This window comes from Triturus cristatus, chromosome 10 (genome assembly GCF_964204655.1).
Source record: "Triturus cristatus chromosome 10, aTriCri1.1, whole genome shotgun sequence".
Lineage (NCBI taxonomy): Eukaryota > Metazoa > Chordata > Amphibia > Caudata > Salamandridae > Triturus > Triturus cristatus.
Genome location: NC_140593.1, coordinates 478,408,122 through 478,427,465, shown reverse-complemented (window position 1 = coordinate 478,427,465; position 19,344 = coordinate 478,408,122). Strand labels below are relative to the sequence as shown.

The following is a 19,344-nucleotide window of genomic DNA, read 5'->3' as shown; positions in this document are numbered from 1 at the left end:
CATTTTTCTGTATACGCTCTCGTCTTTCCGCACGTCCCTTCTACCCTTCTACCCTATCTCTCACTCCCTTCCTTTTCCCTCCCTACCTCTGTCTCTTTCTCACTCTCGTATACTTGCACGCATGCATGCAGTCCTTGAATATTGTCCTTGGTTATCTAGTGACGTGTCCCAATGCAATTGGGAAGCCTAATCCATAAGTAAACTTCCTGTCACTGACTGTCTCCTTTGACTCCATCAACGCTGGATGAGCTAACAGGTAGATGTTTGACCTTTGCCGGTCTGATTCACTCATAGTGTTTTGCATCACTTCAATTTGTTGCACAATGTTAGTTCAGTTTACATAAAAACTGATTAACCGATGGTCCCATCAAGGGTATGTTTGGTTCTGTCCGAAATCTATAGAATGTATTATTTTAATTTTGCATGCCTAATGTACAAGCAAAAGCATTTTTCCCCTGCTGGACTTCATATTTCCCATAAGCAATTATTCAAAGCCATAAATGAAAGCTGCAATTTTGGAGGGATTTTCAGTCTAGAGAATGTTGCCATCCTTCTACTTAGAGATCGATCTGATGTATTAATGTTTGTATCTTTGAAGCCAATTGACATCAAAGAGGTTATTGTAGCCCTAAATAAAACTGCCCTGGGAAAGGCCCCAGGACCGTAATGGGCTCCAATTGACGCCTTTAAATATAGTATACCATTATTATTTGATGGGCAAGGCGAAGTGCCTTAAAATTAACCTGTTTTAACACTGACCCAGTGCAGGTTTGCCAGGGCCACAGTTGCAAACTTTCAAAAGTATATGGGCAGCGGCGTTCTGAGTAACCTGGAGTCTTTTTGACCGATTTATGACTTCCCAGGTACAGGGCGTTCCCATAATCAGGTTGTGATATGACTAAGCTTGGCACTACTACCCTATGCGAGGGTTCAGGTAGCCATCTCAACAGCTTTGGCAAAGTCCTTAGCATACCAAAACATGTTACCGCCAATATTTTTGCTTGATTTGCCATAGAGAGCTTATTGTCAAGCCAGAAGCCAAACTGCTTGACCTCCAGTTTAGGGGTGGGTTGACTGGCAGGAGAGTCGGGCCAATTCAACTCCATCCACTTGGCGGCGTTGTTTCCCATCACCACCTCTTCCGTTTTCTCACCATTTAATTTCAAACTGCCTGCCGCCAATGAGTCTACAACCTGTTTGAGGCAATTGTTAAGTCGGATGGACGTCCTATCAGTTTGATGGGAGAGGGAGATGGTAATCTGTGTGTCATCAGCATAGGAAATTGAGGAGAAACCATGAGCCTTTATGATTTCTGCTAGTGAGAGGACATACAGATTGAACGAGACAGGGCTCGGTGAGGACCCCTGAAGGACCCCTCATTTTAAAGAGTGAATTTCCAATAGTGTGACTTCCCAACATACTTTGAAAGTTCTGTTTTATAGGAAGGAGGTAAACCATTTTAGTGCTGTTCCAGCTATGCATACTTCTTCCAGCCTTTTGACTAGCACTGAGTGGGAGACAGTGTCAAAGGTCATGCTAAGGTCAAACAGGATCAGGGCAATGGACCCACCCTGATCTAAGATGGCTTTAAGTTCCTCCGTAGCTGCAAGCAGGGCAATTTTAGTGCTGCTACCTGGTCTAAAATGTAATATGTCATTTGTCTCCACATATATGAATAGATTCTCAATGACAAACTATTCTAGAATTTTACTGGGCCCTGGAAGGACGAAGATCGGACAGTAGTTTTCACATTTTAGCAGACCAGCTGATGGATTTTTTAATTAGCGGCTTAATGGCATGTTTCCATGGATCCCTGAGTTGCGTGAGCAATTAAACATGTCTGTCAGCATGGTGATCACTGCTTTCCCACCTTTTAGCATAATGTCCGAGGGGGAAAGGTTCATGAGGGGAGCCTGATTTTAAAGATTTAAGAATCGCCTCTCTATCTTCCTGCGTAATTTCTCGAAACGTGCTAAAGTTTTCATTCTGCATTTGGACGGACTTAAGGTCTTCTTCATTCCCTCCAAGTGTGAGGAGGATGTTGTTGACCTTCTCCAAAAAGAAGTTGGCAAGCATGTTGCACCACAACTCTGATGGAGGGGGAACAGATTTGCCACATGAGGGCTTTATCAGGATGCTCACCAGGATGAACAATTCTTTGGAGGAGATTGCTGCATTATTAATGTTAGAGGCAAAGTATTTGATTCTAGCCTCCCTGATGCCTTAATGGTTGATTTTATATCCTGCCTTCTTATATTGTAGCTTTTTCTCCAAGCCTTTCTAGTTTTGTTTAAATACCTTTTATGAGTTCTGAAAGTTCAGGTGAAAAGCATGGTGCCCTCTTTCCGGGGATAGATGTTTTCTGTTGTCTTAGGTGTGCCAGATTGTTTCGGGCATTCTGCTTCCAAGCCTCAGAACTGCTGTATCTGCTGGCAATGTCTTCAACCATTCTAGGGCCGGAGTTGGTGAGCATGTTCTCCCACGCACCTATGTCTATCATAGACCAGTTCTGTCTGAGGCTAGGCTGGTGAGGTGCGGTGGCTTTCATACTTGTGTTACACAATTGGATGGGTATTAGTTTATGGTCTGACCATAGGATTTCTATTGGGTCAGCTGTGGTTAGTGTTATATGTTAGAGAATATTGGGTCTAGTAGATGGCCTTGCTTATTGGTGGGGGATATGACCCATTGTACTAAGTAGACCACTGCTAGGTCCATTATAAAAGTTTTGGATACTTCAGAGTTAACGTCACTAGACTGTTCAGCCACAATGTCCCTATGAACTGGGTGCGAGAGCCAGTAGGACGTTGTTATATTAACAGACCAGAGAATGTGAAGGTTGAGGACAGTTCCATTGCAAACAACAAACACTCACACCCAGGGAGTGGCATGGGTTCAAATGTCATTTTTAGCACATCTTTATAAATGATAGCTATTCCACCTCCCCTTTTACTTCCTTCCCGGTCGTGTTTGGTGATTGCAAAGCCCTAGGGCAGGGTCATTGCAAAGTCAGGCAATTTTTAAGTAGAATTCTCAGGAGCAAGCAACTCGTTTATCAGCAATGCATCTTTACAATTGCATGCATTAGATCACAAATAATCCACGACAATTATTTGAGTCATACTAATCAAACGAAAATCATAAAAGTTCTTTTGAACCGTTATTTGATGTGACTTTTGTGGAAATTTACCATTGCCTTTTATTGTAGCCACATACTTTTATTGATACGATTACTTCTTACAGGATGAATCCCTTAACCGTTTGTCCTCCCTTCTGTCAAAATACTTCAAGTGTTGTGTATAGATTTTTATCTGCAACAAACCACTCATCTGGGGCTCATTTTCCTATTAATTTTCTATGCACGAGTCCTCTCATTTGAAATGGCTTCTTTTCCTGTATGGATTCCTGTCATTTCTGATTCGTTTAAATATTATTCAAGTTTCTGTTACCTTTTGGGACATAATTAGGACAGCACAAGAACACCAATGAAATTCACTCCTCCTCCTCATTCCACTGTTTTGTTAACAATTAAGGCCGAGAAATACTAAAACATCACAAATGTGACACAAAGCCAGTGCAAATTGTTGTGGTGGGATTTACATTCCAACTCAAAGTCACGATTTGCTTTGCAAAGTTGCCTTATTCAACACTAAGTAGTACTATTGTGCAAATTCTATTGTATTAGTATTCGTATACAAGGATTTTCACCAAACATTTACACCCCCTCAAGACAGGCAGAGAGAAACACATTTTAAAACTTTCCACAGTTTTTCAACTTTGCATATGTGCTGTATTGTAGAGCACACATGTAAAGAGGGAAAAGTATTAAAGCATAATTTTTGTACTTGAAGGCTGCACTTCCAGTACATAATCCATTCTTGACAGAACGCACACACACTTGCACTATAGGCAGCCTAAAGTGTGCCAGCACAGGAAGAGAAGAAAAGAGCACCATATCTGCTCTGTTGTCTCGCTTTTAAGCAATGCATAGCCGGAACTTTGGTTGCTTCATTGTGTTGTGCGAAATGTTAGTAAGTCCGTATGTGTTTAGTTGGTCCCATCAAAACAAATCAACTTATCAGCCAACCCAGTTCAAAACACATTCAATAATGAAAACAGTATCTCAAAAAGATTTTGGGCCTTATTTAGATCTTGGCGGAGGGGAATACTCAGTCACAAAAGTGATGTTGATCCCGTCCGCCATATTACAATCCTATCATAGCCAATGGAGATCGTAATAGGGCGGACCAGATAGCCGTCACACTCGTGACAGAGTATTCCATCCACTGAGATCTAAATAAAGCCCTTTGTTTTGAATGTGTTGACAAGAAACCGGATCAAAGTCGGTCTTTTGCAAGATGTAGATAAGCTTTAATTATAGAGTTCCGGTTTGTAAACATACATTTTGTGTTAATTCTATACAATTTTGAAAATTTGAGTGTGTGTTCCTCATTCTCTTTTATCTCTTCTCCAGCTTGTCGTTCAGCGTCTGGGATTTGACACACGTGTGACCATTTTGGGACATGTTCAAAGAGGTGGAACTCCATCTGCGTTTGATAGAATTTTGGTAAGCAGATCTGTGGGAAGTAGATATTCCTATTTCATTTGGCATACAATATTCAATTAACACACCCTTTTTGGGAGACGTTTATACATCTAACTAAGTCCTTTGTAATTTAGAAAACTCTAGATTAGTTCATAAATACGTTGCCTAGCAAGCTTTAGTGTGCTCTATAGCGATCACATTGCTCACGTCAGAGGAAATGCATATATGATGAGGACATATAACAGGTAAAATTGGCTGAGTGGTTTGTGGCACCAGAACTCCAAGATGGCAATGTAGCACTAAATTACACATTACCCATTATGCATTTTTATATGGCATTTTTAATTTGCGGTATATGCATTGAAAAACGTGGGACCTCATTTATGAGAAGTGACGCATCGCTGCGTAAAAGCAGCGATGCGTCACTTCTCAGTGTGCCCTCCTTGCGACACCATTGATGCGTCATATTTATAATATGACGCATCATGTCGCAAGGAAGGACAGATACGTCAGTATAACTGACGTATCTGTCGGCGCAAAAAGTGGCGCATTGCTGGAGTTGTGTCGGAAGCCTGACGCAACTCTAGCAATGTTCCTTTCACATGGGGCAAGCCCCATGTGAAAGGGCCTGCGTCACCCTTACGCCTGCCATGAGGCAGGCGTAAGGTTTTGACGCATTGACGTCCTATAAGTGACACAGCAAAATCTCATAGATTTCGCTGCGCCACTCCTACGACCCTTTCTTGTGGGGGTACGCCCACCCTGCATACATTATACCTGGCGCAGGTATAATGTAGCGCAGGGGTTTACGAAGTGACGCATCTACCTAGATGCGTCACTTCGTAAATATGGCGCAACATGGCGCATGTTATAAGCCACTGGTGCGTCACAAAAAGTGATGCACCGGTGGCACAAAAGTGACGCAGGGGCTCATAAATGAGCCCCGTGGTCTTTCAATGAGTGAAAAACTGGACTATACAGTTTCATTGTCTGTGCTAAATAGTAGAGAAGAATAATTATATAACTAATAATGTAGACTTTTGGAAAAAAAACATCCTTTGCAATGTTAAAAACATATTCTGTCTGTCTGTGGAAGCTGTTCTCTTCACAGTACTGCTAATAATGAGCGCTGACTGATAGACTCATTAAGTTTTGGATTTGTTTACCTTACAAGAATAGAAAAGACTCTGGTCAGCCCTACTGGATATGCATCTGTAGCTGGCATTTCCCACATAATTATGGATTTACTGCACTTGCCATATGATTTGCTGCATAATTTGCAGATTTTCACAAAAATATTTATAGCTCATATGAATCAAAATTATACTGTGAGAAAATTACTGCATAATGCATCATATTCAACTTTTCATAATTTAAAATAGCCTGCCATATAATTTGGGACTCCATTGCTGAATAATCCTAGTGCCCTGGGTACCCCCATTTTTTCCTGGTCTGGTACTGGTGGTAACTGACTCTGACTGTCCCTGGGCTTTCCGACCAAGCCCAGTGCCAGTTCTATGGTAAAAACACAGTGAAAACACACACACATACATTAGGGTACACTATATTTTAGGGTACACTTATAATTGGCATGACCTACCCTATAGGTCGCTAGCACAGAATAGGACAGGGGGATTAAAACTACCTTTAAATCCCTAGTATATAATAGGGCATGGCAGTTTAGAGGCCAGCAGCTCTTTTTGCACTTGCATGTGTGCACTGCTGAGAGCCAGAGGTCATCTTAAAAGCAGCCCTGTGTTGCAGCATTGCTTTTAAATGTAAATTGTGCCCAAACTCGACTTTGGTGGTAGGGGGCCTTAAAATGTAATTACCTAAAATATTTTGGTATATTAGGTACCCCCAGGGTCGCCCTTAGATGTCCCGGGGTGGGGGGCTAAGTACTTATGAGGGGGGCCCTTAGAAAATAGGTTTTATATGCCCTGGGGATAGAGAAATTGCACATTTCACTTCCCCCACTGTAGTAAAGTGATTCCCAAGGTCGCCTTTTGTGCTAGAAGCACTGTGGAGTGGGGATCTACACTATTTTTGCATATTCAGGGCCCCTAATGACTCCCCTAGGTGTACCAGGAGTGGGGGGCATGAAGCTATCTGTAGGATCCTTATGAAATATGTTTTATAGACCCTGGTGTTGGAGAAACGGTACACTATATTTTCCCCATTGTAGATCCCCAGCCACATATTGTAACATGGCAATAATTTATTAATGAATAACTATCACTAGGAATTCATACAAATATCATTCAAGGACTTAGGCGAAGGGTATTGATAAACCAACAATATGCTAGGTCCAGAAACGGTGGCAGGTCCTTCTCTTTCTTGGGACCTTCTCTTTGGAATAAACTCCCTTTGGAATTAAGACGCATCGCAAACACCCCCCAGTTCCGGAAGAAGCTGAAAACCTGACTTTTCTTGAATGACTGATCTGGTTCTCTCTGATCTATCTGCTCCTCCCCTGACAGTGTAGAGCGCCAGGAAACTCTTCGGATTAGCAGTTGCGCTTTAGAAATGCCTTTTACATTATATTACATACATTACATTACATTACATGCTATTGTTGAATTTATCCTAAAGCATACAGAAAAGATGTTATAAGACTTTCTAGTCTATAAGCTAAAATTCAGCTTCATGTGGTCTCCCCTGATTGGTCAGAGTTAAGAGGATTAGCCAGGCTGTTTTGATAAAGTGATAAGTGGCTCACCAAGAGAGAGGCTATCTCTTAGAGAGAGCTCTGCTACACAGGAATGCCAGAGCTGGGGGGATGGGTCGTAAACCATGGAGCTTCAAAGGGGAATAGGACAGGCAGTAAACGCTAGGGTCATCTATGCACCAGCTCCCCTGACCCAGCCAGATGGCAGTTTATGGTAGGGGAGGAGAGGTATGTAAATGAGCTATACTGTAGATTGGTTTAACTAGTTCTTCCTCCTCTGCTGCAAGTTCAGCCATACTGAATTTTGCAACAATAGTGCTTTCTGGGAGACGATTATGCAACACTTTGGATGAAGTGGTCATGCTCTGGGGTGTTGCCCTGCAATACATTGGACAGGAGTGCTCTTCTACTTGGCCCCAGAGAACTCTGAATAAATATGTGAGAGGTGCAGAACATTTCAGATCTGCTGCCTGAAACTAAGAGAAGAAAGATTTCCAAGGTGGAAACTTGATTTGCACCATCAGGCCCCGCATTCTGACTGATGGCGCCTGCTGCATTATCTGAGACTAAAGCCCTTTGGATGTACCTTGCTTCAATTGGAATAAAGAGTGGACTCCCTGCAAGCTACAGGATAACAGAGCTCACCTGCACCATCACCACCAAGAATCACCAGCCTGGAGTGCGTTCAATGGATTTGTAAGGGTTTTTTCCAAGTGGATTGTGGGAACTGAAGTCTCAAACTTTCAAGGGTCCTCATGGAGATTCCAGACCCTTGTTTTGGACACTTTGGAACCCCCAGAGGAACTCCAGGAAGAAGTTCCAGAAGTTTGGAGCATCTTTGGAAAAAAGCTCCAGAGGGGGACCAACTCAACCACGAGAGCCAAGCCAGCGGCCTTCAACCACGAGCCGGTCCGCCCTGCTGGTTGGTCCCGCTGATAAGCTCCAGAGGCCTGACTTCCAGAGTTTGACTGAAAGCTCCCTGGAAAACAAGCAGGCGGACCCTCACCGAGCCCGGACTGGTGAAGAGTATCGAGGGACCCTGGCAGAAAAAGCTCCAGAAAAGTTTCTAAGTCTGAAAGTAAAATCTCGACACAGGCCTACTGCGAGGGGTATCCGAGCAGGGCTGTATCGGGGTTGCCTGAAACTTTGACTTTGTCTCGGTCAAGCGCGACCAGATGTCCCAATGTGGCGCTTTAGGTTTTTAAGTGCTATAAAGTGCAAAATATTTAAAAAATCATATCTCCAGTTCCCTACATTAGATTTTTCTCGTTTTGGCATCAACTTATAGATACAAGTCTTTGCCTTTTTCTATAAATTAGTGTTGGATTTTTATTGTGTGTTGTGTCTTAATTATTTACTGAAATTGGTGTTTTTAAACTGTTTACATACCTGTCTCCTAAATTAAGCCTGCCTGCTCCAAGCCAACCTACCAAGGATTGAGCATGGGAATAATTTATTGAAACCTGTACTGAACCCTAGACTGTGTTACTGACCTAGTAATTAGGCGTCTGTCATTATAATCACAAATCCCATATTTTATAGAGTTCCATAAAATTTTCCCATATTTCATGGGTTCTCATGAATTATGTTTTTTTATGCATCGGCATTTTGTAAGACAATTTATACAAACATATTATATGTAGAGAATACATAATGAGTGTTAGAAATTGAGTCTCTAGTTGGCAGAGGTATGCACCCCATCCAAGTAGGGACCACAATCCTAGTCACGATAAGCCAGATACACAACCTAAGTTAACCTGTGCTCCCCTTCTTGTAGCTCAGCACATAGCAGTTAGGCTTAACGTAAGGTTCAATGTGTAAAGTATTTTTGCAACATTTAATTTGCAGTAACACAGTGGAAACACCACAAAAAGACTCCAAACCATTTAGAAAAATAAAGAGTACGTTTATGAGTAAAACATGACCAAAACAACAAAAATTCAATAGATAGAACTTGAGATATGAATGTTTAAAGTAAAAACTGCGAGATAGTGCTTAAAAGCAAATAGCACTTACTTGAGGTCGTGTCGACCATGATGGAGGTCATACTGGCTACAGGACTCACGCAATTCCAGCTGAAAAAAGCACATTAGATGGAGCAAGTGTCGACATCGATGACTCGATGCGTTGGTTCCGATCCACCCAGTCAGGTAAATGCGTTGTCGTCAAGTCTCACAGTCGAGTCCTTCATCGTCGCCAAACCCCTTACAATGCAGGTGCAGCATCATTGTCAAGCCCCGCAGTAGGGTCCTTCGTTGTCGTCGAGCCATGCATGGATGTGCTTGAAGCATCACTTTGCATAGGTTACTGCATCGGTGCTGATCAGCGCAAAGTCAATACTGCGCCAATTTCTATAGAAAAACAGCGACAGAACCCACTTTCAAGGCCCAGGACTATATTGCCACCTCTTGGCAGGGCAGGGTTTACATTTGGCAGATCCAGAAGCTGAAGCAGAGTTGAAGGAAATCTTTGATGGCTCTGAGACTTCAGAACAGGTAGCAAAGCCAACTAAGGTGAGCAGTCCACCATCAAACAGAATCAAGGCAAATAGATCCCTTATTGAGCTAGTACTTCTTTGTTCCTTTGTTGTTCAGCCTCTGTATGATTACAAAAGCATAACAGAACTTCGGGTTGAGTATGGTTATCAGTGGTTGCTTTAAAAACTCCTGCTCTTAACACATTTTCGTACTATTGTTGCAAGATCAGTGACAGATCTCAGTATGAGGCTAACAAACTTTATGCTTCATTCAATTTATATAGAAATATTTCCAACAAAGTCCCTGTCTATCAGCAACTGCATCCACCAGCTATTTCTAGTTCAGCCCCACAATTACACCAACTAGAATCCACTGAGGTGCATGCAAAGACCACAGGGACATGTATCACTGACATGATCATGCAACTGAGACAGATACCACAGAGAGCAATAGACGAAAAATTAAAGCACGGCTATACTTGCCACAACCCCCCCCCCCCCAAAAAAAAATATATACAAATCCGAGATCTACCATATACATATCAATCTAAATAACAATCTATCATTGATTAATACTCTCTATTAGTTTCAAAACCATACCAAAGAAAAGTACTTATCTGCTTTAGTTGCAGCTCCCCCCAAGAAATTCTTTCCCAGAGCTAAAATGAATTAACTCTTTTATTTTATCTTTTGAGGGGGATGTTCCCCCAAGTGTGCCTCCAAGGGTGCCACAAGGCTTACTATGAACGAAGAGGGAAACAAAAAATGGTATTTGAAAAACAGAATGCGTTTAAAGAGACAATAATACCGTTCTCAAGGCATTGACTGGTCTCTTGGATATGTGCTGCTATAATTAGATTTAGATTGTACTACAGTATGTTACTTGAAACAGTTTGCTTTTCTTTGTAGTCTGCAATCAATACAAATTCTGTGCTCTTCCATATGGAGTAAATAACATGGGCAGCACAGTGACCCGTACACTCTCAGACCAGCTTCAGAAACATTAAGCCTGTGTTGACCACACTCCTTAGGTAGTGTTTGGTTGTTGACAGCTGCCCTGTGTGTGTTTAGACTAGACACACATCTCAGTTTGCTTCCAAACATGAGCCTGCCCGGCAGGGTTATTCCAGTGCTTTCTGAACACAGGCTCCCATGGGCTAACAAAATACCCACATTTGCTGGCTAAGCTTCTCGCTCGTAGTGAGTTAACCGACTTTTTGAATACAGGGCAATCACTTATGAACACCTAAAACATTACAACACTACCTTTTACAAACGTTCATGCCAATAGAATCCTTGTCCAGAAGGTGTGAGGTAAATCTCTCTTAGGATGGTATACTCTGTGAAACAAAAGGCTCTCGCTACCCACAATAGTGTGTAGTTGTAAACACAGCTGATGAAGCGCCATGTAAATCTGTGGCCCTCAGAATAAGATTCATGGATTTAGATGCAGGGTTAGGGTTAGGGGCGGGAAGCTCCTATTCCCGTCGGTACCCTGCACCCTCTGATTCTCACGTTTATCCCTGCACTGAAAATCTAGGGATTATGCATAATTTCATCCGAAGCTGCCCCATTTGTGCACACTCATGTCCATGCTGGGGTGTGGCGCTGGGTCCAGAGCCCACTGGTTGGAGATTACCATGTCTGGTATTTACAGACCCAGTCATTTCAGTCCCGAACACAACAGGCGAATTGGAATGGTACTGCTGTGGGTCACCAGTAATGAAGCCGTAGTTTTTTTTATGTATTGATGGTAATATTACGGGGTTTTTTTCCCCTCTGGTGGCCCTCATTAGTTTCTTGTATGAACTTCAGGCAGGAGAGAGTAATAGACGCCATCAACCTAGTTTCCTGTCCTGTATTAGTATTATTTCTTTACATTTCAGTTGATTTTCAACTAGATATCCACTACATCTCTTGCAAGAAAGTTGCAAATAATTTACAAAACTAAGTGAAATGCAACTTCGAAATATTTTGCAAGTCGACTTGTCATACGCATTTTACAAAAAAAGAATGCGTAGTTTTAGAGTTTGCAATGGTAACAAAAAAAAGATGCCAGATTGGAGGCATTATGGGGCAGATTTACAAGCACCTTGCAATACTTTTGCGCCGCCGTTGCGTCACTTTTGTGATGCAGCGGCGGTCTAAACAATGGGCCACGTTGGGACACATCTACAACGTGGCGCATCTGGAGAGATGCTTCATGTTGTAAAGCCCTGCGCCACATTATACCTGCATCAGGTATAATGTATGCAGGGTGGGCATTCCGATGCAAGAAAGCCTCGTAAAAGTGAATCGACATGATTTCACTGCTCCAGTTCTACGACGGCACTGGGTCAGAACCTTATGCCTGCTTGAAGCAGACATAAGGAGTGACGCAGCACAATAGGTGTAGGCCTTCCTGAGCATTGTTGGAGTTGCATAGTGCTTGCGACAAGACTCCAGCAATGCGTGACCTTTGTGCCAACAGATGCGTGACGCGTGAGAGGAGTTGGCCTAATGGCTAGGGAGGTCGACCTCGAATCTGGGGAGCTGGGTTCGAGTCTCAGCAATGGCGCTGAGCATCCAGTGATTCTGGGAAAATTACTTAATCTCCCCTTGGCTAACAAAAATGAATGTGTCCTAATCTAACGCAACTGGTGCTATGTAAAGAGCTCGGATACCCGATTTGGGTCAAGTTCGCGCTATATAAAACTCTATAAAAAAATAAAAATCTGTCAATCCTTCCACCATGGTGCGCCACATTGTAAATGCAACGCATCCATGGTAGCGAAAGGGTTTTTTTTGCATGACGCACGTAAACTGACTCATCTCTGCTATGATGCAGAGATGTGTCAGTTTCTTGTAAATCTACCCCTATGTATTTTTGTTTGCTTGAAATTTCCAGGCCTATATATGCTGCTACAGAAAATAAATCATAAACACTGTGGACTATAGTGTGCCCAGCACATTGGTTAGTTCTAATACATTGGATATATTGTACCACACACCTGTCCATGTAGCAAAAAGTAAGTTGCGATTCTAGAGGAAGTGGTAACTGCAAGAATTAACATACACAGGCTTAAAAGCAGAACTTTAAGAGATGTAGGGCAAGAGATGGAAGTGGATTGATGATTTTGAGAAGTAGACTAAAATATTGGGGGCCTCATTTACACGGAGACTGTGCCACCGGAGCCTCACTTTTTGCGATGCTCCCATGGCACAGCGGTCTGCTCCATATTTACCAGGCAGCCCTAAGTCACTTTGTGTGGATTAATGCAGCCTTGCACATATTGTTGCCTTTAACGCAGTTTTCTGCGCTGAAAGGGCGTGCAATGAGTGTTGCTGTGGGGGTTCCCAGCAACACTCATGGCTTTTTGACACTGCCCCAAATTTACAAGGAATCCTAACTCTGAGGCAGTGCCAAAAATGTACGCTTACCCAAGTGAGGTGTAAGCGGGGCACAACAAGGAGAAATACCTTAATTTCTCCTTGTTTTTCCTTTTTCTTTGTGTTTTGCATTCTGCAACACACACACAAAGAGGAAGAAGCCTCTTGTGATTGCTTTTGTGCAGGAAGGTTTCGCTTCCTGCACAAAATCAATCGGGGCTTATTTAGGAGCCCTTTGCATTGAGTCACTTTTTGTGACGCAGCGGCGGTGTAAAAAATGCACCATGTTGCGACATATTTACAAAGTGACGCATCTAAGCAGATGCACCACCTTGTGTAACCCTGCTCTACATTATACCTGCGTCAGGTATAATGTATTCAGGGTAGGCATTCCCCCGTAAAAAAGGGTCGTAGTAGTGGCGCAGTGAAATCTATGAGATTTCACTATGCCAATTGTAGGATGCTACTGCGTCTAAATCTTACGCCTGCCTCACAGCAGGCGTAAGACTGCACAGACGCCTTTAACATGGGACTTGCCCATGTGTAATGACCCATTGCTGGAGTTGCGTCACTTTTGCGACACACTCCAGCAATGCGTCATTACTGCGTCTAGAGATACCTCAGAAATAATGACATATTCAAAACCTCGCAACATGGAACGCTGTACAGTAAATACGGCGCATCCATGGTGTCGCAAGGAGGGCGCATTGAAAAGTGTTGCATCGCTGTTTTCACGCGGCAATGCTGTGATGGCCGCCAGCGGAGGGGAAAAGGTCAGAATTCACTGTATCTGATAGATACAGCGCATTCCTGCTCTTTTCTTTTACCGTCGGGCAGCGCAGCAAGAAGGCCTGCGGCCCTGCCCTACAGCAAGTTCTTTTAAATAAAGCCCCTGGAGCACGCAGGCTAAGATCAAGACAACGTCCCGAGAGAACAGCTTAGAGTAGAGAGTCAAAGAACGGATGAGATGCTGGGGTGAGGGGAGAGATCTGGGTCTGCTGTGGAGTGTGTGATGGGAAAAAGGATATCAAAAAGATCAAACAAGTCGCAAGAGGGAGAGATGGGTCAGGGACAGAAGGGGTTGAGCACAAGAAGGTTATAGTAGACAAAAGGAAGCCATAGCGGATCCTTGGGAACTACTCTGCAGTATGAATAAGTATGCTATACAAAGTGACACAAAATATATAATTAATAAATACAGATGCTTGCGGTTCCAAACAGTCTATAAGATGCAGATATCCATATTCACGAGGCCATAGAGCCCAATTCTTCTCTAATAATGAAACATATTTTATTCCCCTTAAAAAGCAATCTCATTAGAATCCTCGGAGCTCTGTAACATTTTGTTCTCGCAAATGTTCTTGGGCACGAAGATCCCCCCAACCGGACACGCTGGATAGTTCACAGAAAGATATTTATATATAGTGTGTCCCGGACTTGCTGGGGCAGCCCCCGTTTTTCACCATCCGTCTCACCAAATTTCATTAAAAGTAGCCCATATCAAAGTTTTCAAAGAGGGTCGACTGAGCACCGAGGGGGCACGTGTTCATGCGTACCTGTGCAGGAGTAGTAAGCAGACTTTAAGAAAAGAATCAATCACACGGAGGATAATGTATTTTAACGCTGCTTTTCATTCCCCCTAGAGGCACATTGGGGCATATCAGCAAGGGTTGGCGATAATTATCGCTAAGCGCACTTAGCGCTAGGATAATTATCGCCGGCTAGCGTGCAACTTTATTGCTGAGATAGCGTGCTATCAGCAACACTTATCTCAAAAGCGATGAAAATTCCTCGCGCTAACAGCCAAAAGTGAGATTATCGCTGGAAATCCAGCGATAATCTCACACATTTTGGCGTTAGCTTGCTGATAAGGCCGGGCATACTTAGTCATTATATCCACCTTACATTGGATATAATGGCTAAGTCAGGGTGAAAGCAGGCGTAAGGAAAGTAGCGTTAACTGTGGTTAACGCTACTTTTCTTATCGCTATGCCTGTTAGCGATTCCCTTGATAATTGGAGAAATGTCGCTTAGCGACATTTCTCCAGTTATTTTGGGACGGAACGCCCACTTTGCATCTCATTAGAGATGCAAAGGTGGGCGTTATGGGAAAGGGAGCTAAAGCAAGGAATCACGCGTTAGCGTGACCTTGCTGATTAAGCGATAAAATTATCGCTGCTTCTCGTCCGAAAATGGACGCTAATGCGGCGATAATTTTTCATCGCCAGCTTGCTGATGTGCCCCTATGTGTTTTAAATATTGGTCGGTTGAAGTAGAGTTGCAGTCCTACTTTTATCTTGGTAGAAATTCCAATTTTTGTTTTTCAAAATCTAATTACTTTGTTTTTATAGCATGATTAAAGGCTTGTGTTTTATTTAGTGGGTGACGGTGAGTGTCATATTCCCGACCGAAACACACACATTAATGTTTCCATTACCTACTCATTTTCTATTGAGATAAAGAGCACCTACCAGCCCTATCATATTCTAAAAGCCAAATAATAGAGGCTCTCGGGTTGCATCTGAACATTTAGCTGGTGGTAACCAGATGGGCGGATCGTTAGTTTTGTGACAGTTGCGAGGCGTCATACATTCAGGTTGCTAACTAAGCCAAAGTAACCAAAAGTACTTTCCATCTGATGGTTTGGCCACTGATGCATATAAAATTAGTTGTTGGTCTCTTTTCAGCAGTGCTTAATTTGTAAAAAAATAACTGCCACGGTTCTCATCTGGAGGTTACTGCAGCTTGCAACACACAGTACCCCTGCCATGCTGCCATTGTAACAACACAACTACTAACCATCACACTCCTACAAGTGTGACAATTCAGACTATTTCAGCTCTTTAGGCTATAAAAATGACTTGGGCGGCAGGTTAAAGTCTTTTTTAATATATATTGAATCAATGATTAACTGTTGTTGTGGTCATCTCGAAATGGCCCAGACAGCGCCACCTTGTGGCAGACTGTCACACGCACCTGTGTTGACAATTAAGTGCCTCTGCTGAGCACCGGAAACCACCGGCTCAAATTAAGCACTGCAGTTCATTATTTAACGGGAAGGTACTGTATTACTGAAAGTAATGGCGATCGTGTCTGGTTTTTGGGTTTCAGCAGAAGGGCCTACTAACACTCTGCCAAACAGAATGAAGTATATTTTCGAGGCATTATACACATTGCTGGGGCAGCGTGGCAATATTTATACTGACACTTGACACTACATAGCTGCTGCACCTGCTGCAGGCACCTAAGTATTTAGAAGCTCTTCTGTTCATTAAAGCAAATCACTCAAACACTCACCCATGCACACCCCCACACACACATAGACGTACCCCCAACACCTCAAGCCCCACAATAGCTCGCTCACCTTCGACGGGTGGCACATAGCTGAGGGATCTCACACCCACTCATCTACCAGCTTCCATTCTTCATCCACCATTCGGTCATGTGCTCGAGAGCTTTCCTGCAGTTCTCACGCTCTGACATCGACTAACAGAGCTCTGGACCTATTATCTGCTGACAGACAGTTCTACAGACTGCGAGTGCGGCATAATGGAGGCCATTTAACAAGATAACAGTGGTGCCTCCGCCGCTAAGATGGAGGAACGTCGCCCCACTGCTCAAAAGGAATAATAAAATGATAATAAAGTATCGCTATTATCATTTTAGTTTTCCTATTGCAGTCAGTGGCTCTTGGGCGGGGCTGGCTAGAGCAGGGAAGGAGTGGTTTGCACTCCGTAAGTGCGCAGGACTGCGCAGGACCCTCTGAGCCGGCCAAACAGTCATGCGTATTTTGCATGTTCCCCATCAGGCTGGAATGCACAGCCTGGTGAGGAACATGCCCAGCCTCTCATTCCCCATCGGAGCGCTGATCTACGGCTCCTGAGACCAATCAAAATTCTGCATTTCTGCTTTGGGATTGGCTCAGGGAAGCCTGGGAGCCTGGGTGCTTCCTGCTGCAGGACCAGAGACAGGAAGAACAGGACGACGCACCACCCGGGTCCGGTAGCAGCCGCTACTGCAATACAATGATATTTGTTAAAAATATATAACGCCATACTAGAAGTGATGCTGTAAAGAGACGTCTTCAATTATGCGCAAAAAGGGAAAATAATGTAAAATGTGTCAAAAGGTTATCCCTATTCTGTGTCTATAGGGAAATGTGTTGATACACAAGAGCCTATCATTACAATGGATGGTATCAGTTCCTTTGGATAAAGGGGAATACAGCCACTAATTATGTGGTGTTATAGAGTGGAGGGGTAGTCTCCTGGGATAGGTGAGTATGTAAAGAAAGAGGAAGGTACTCCTTGGTTTGGTACGTAGTGCCCTCACACACCCAAACACAAGAGCCGACATTATGAAAATGCCCCGCCAATCTGGTATAAACGTTTGAGCAGTGTATACATTGGGTGTCCCCGACACCATAAAACAAGAGAGAAGATGTAGTCTTTGTCTGAGTGGCTGGCCTTGAGCCCAGAGACCCCAGTTCTAATCGCAGGTTTGATTCTTGACTAAATACCGCATGATTCTGTTTCTACCCTCAAAACTACTCTATGCAAGGGGTAGATGTTTGAAGTGTTCCTGTGTCAATTAAATGTTCCCTTTAAAGTGTTCTGTTTCTCCTTGGAGTTAGGTTTGTGCTACACAAATTACCTAAAATAAATAGCAAACTGACATAGCTCATCTTCCTTAACACAAGTCTGTGTGATTGCCAGCACCTTAAATCTGCTTTGGCATTCCTTACTCCACACCGTGGTTGTGTAGCCAAAAGTGTCGTATCCCTATTTTACACTTGTGTGCATTGTTGTTTCTCCTCAGGCCAGCAGGATGGGAGTGGAAGCAGTGCTTGCCCTGCTGGAAGCCACGCCGGAAACCCCTGCCTGTGTTGTTTCTCTGTGTGGGAACCAAGCAGTCCGATTGCCGCTCATGGAGTGTGTGCAGATGGTGAGTTCTTGGCCAGCAGCCCAGAGCTGTTTATTAACTACATCCGCGCCTATAAGTAACTGCGACAAACCTGTTTCATTTTCTGCTACTTGCCAGTGTGAAGGAAAGACACGGGGTTTATTAAATGTGACATTAATAAGGTTCAGCATGCTTCGTATTTCGTTTCATTGTTCTGTCACTAGGATTTCATCCAAATTCCGATATATTTGAAAGTCATTCAGAGATTAAGATCCTGATTGAACCAGATTTCAAATGGCACGCTGATCTGTTTCGACAATAAATATTGCCAGTGGGGTATAATAGAATTTACTCAGCTGCGCACGTTCAAAGGGATCTGGCTAGCGACAATCAATCAAGAAGAGCGATTTACAAACAAGAATGACCAGACCAGCATAATGTTATGTATCAAGCCAGACGGTACAACCGGGCAGTGCTTTATTTGTAAAAGAATATGGGATGGGCCCCAAGGTTTGCTGCTGGTCGGGGCTATCAAATATATGGGGGTACCGAATACCAAAGCTGTGTAGTCTTGCCTCATGCCTCTTTCTTCCATCATCAGACACTCCCTGCTCCTTTATATCACTCTTGCAGGTTCTTTTCCACCTCTACTTTGTCCCTTTGTCACTGCTTTTCCATCTTTCTCTTCCTGCTTCTTTCACCATTTTGCGTTTTTCTCTCTCTTGCTCTCAAAGTCGGATCAGGAAAAATAAGTGCTGGTCTCCCAAAATGAGTGCTGATGGGCCCTGCCTGAGAACACCACCTCAGTTTGAGCACTGCAATAGGCAGAATATGTGAATCAAGAAACATCGTGACGTTTCACTCGAGTGAAGCAACTCCATATTACCTGATGAGTACCAATCAGCTCCTCCAACACTAAGTTATAAAACCAGAGCTTCTCCACTCATAAAGATAGCATCCATACCAATGCCCGTCAAAATACGTTTATAAATTTACAAGAAATGGCAGACTCTGTTCATAAGACGGTATGAGCAAGAGTTATGACCTATGCTTGATGACTGTAGGCCATAGTGCAGATTTTGTAGAGTCTGAATGGTTCCATTGTATTCTGCTGGATGAAGCTTATTGATGGAAACATGGGCAAGAAGCTGATCTGGCAAAAAAGAGGACAAGCAAACAAGAAAATTCAGACAGCATCTCTTGAAGAGCTTTCACTTTTATTCCTTCAGTGAAATGTAATTGGAAAGGCCATTAAATGTAGCATAAGTGCAAACACAACTTTGGCAGAGCAACAGTATAAATTGTTGAGTACCTCTGAAATGGACCCACTGTGCCTTGTTGAGTACTGCCCTCAGCAGGCAGATGGTGCTTCTGCCTTTACCT

The 19,344-nt window shown here is 43.2% G+C and overlaps 1 protein-coding gene across 4 annotated transcripts in view; it reads left to right on the top strand.

Annotated features, from left to right (window-relative positions):
• PFKP (phosphofructokinase, platelet) overlaps positions 1–19,344 on the top strand; it is a 299,364-nt gene that overhangs the window by 142,552 nt on the left and 137,468 nt on the right. For all 4 annotated transcript variants that reach the window (XM_085631901.1, XM_085631900.1, XM_085631899.1 and 1 more), the window contains exons 9-10: positions 4,475–4,567; positions 17,878–18,003. In XM_085631901.1, coding sequence (XP_085488027.1) covers positions 4,475–4,567; positions 17,878–18,003 — 219 coding nt within the window. The remainder of the gene's footprint in view (positions 1–4,474; positions 4,568–17,877; positions 18,004–19,344) is intronic.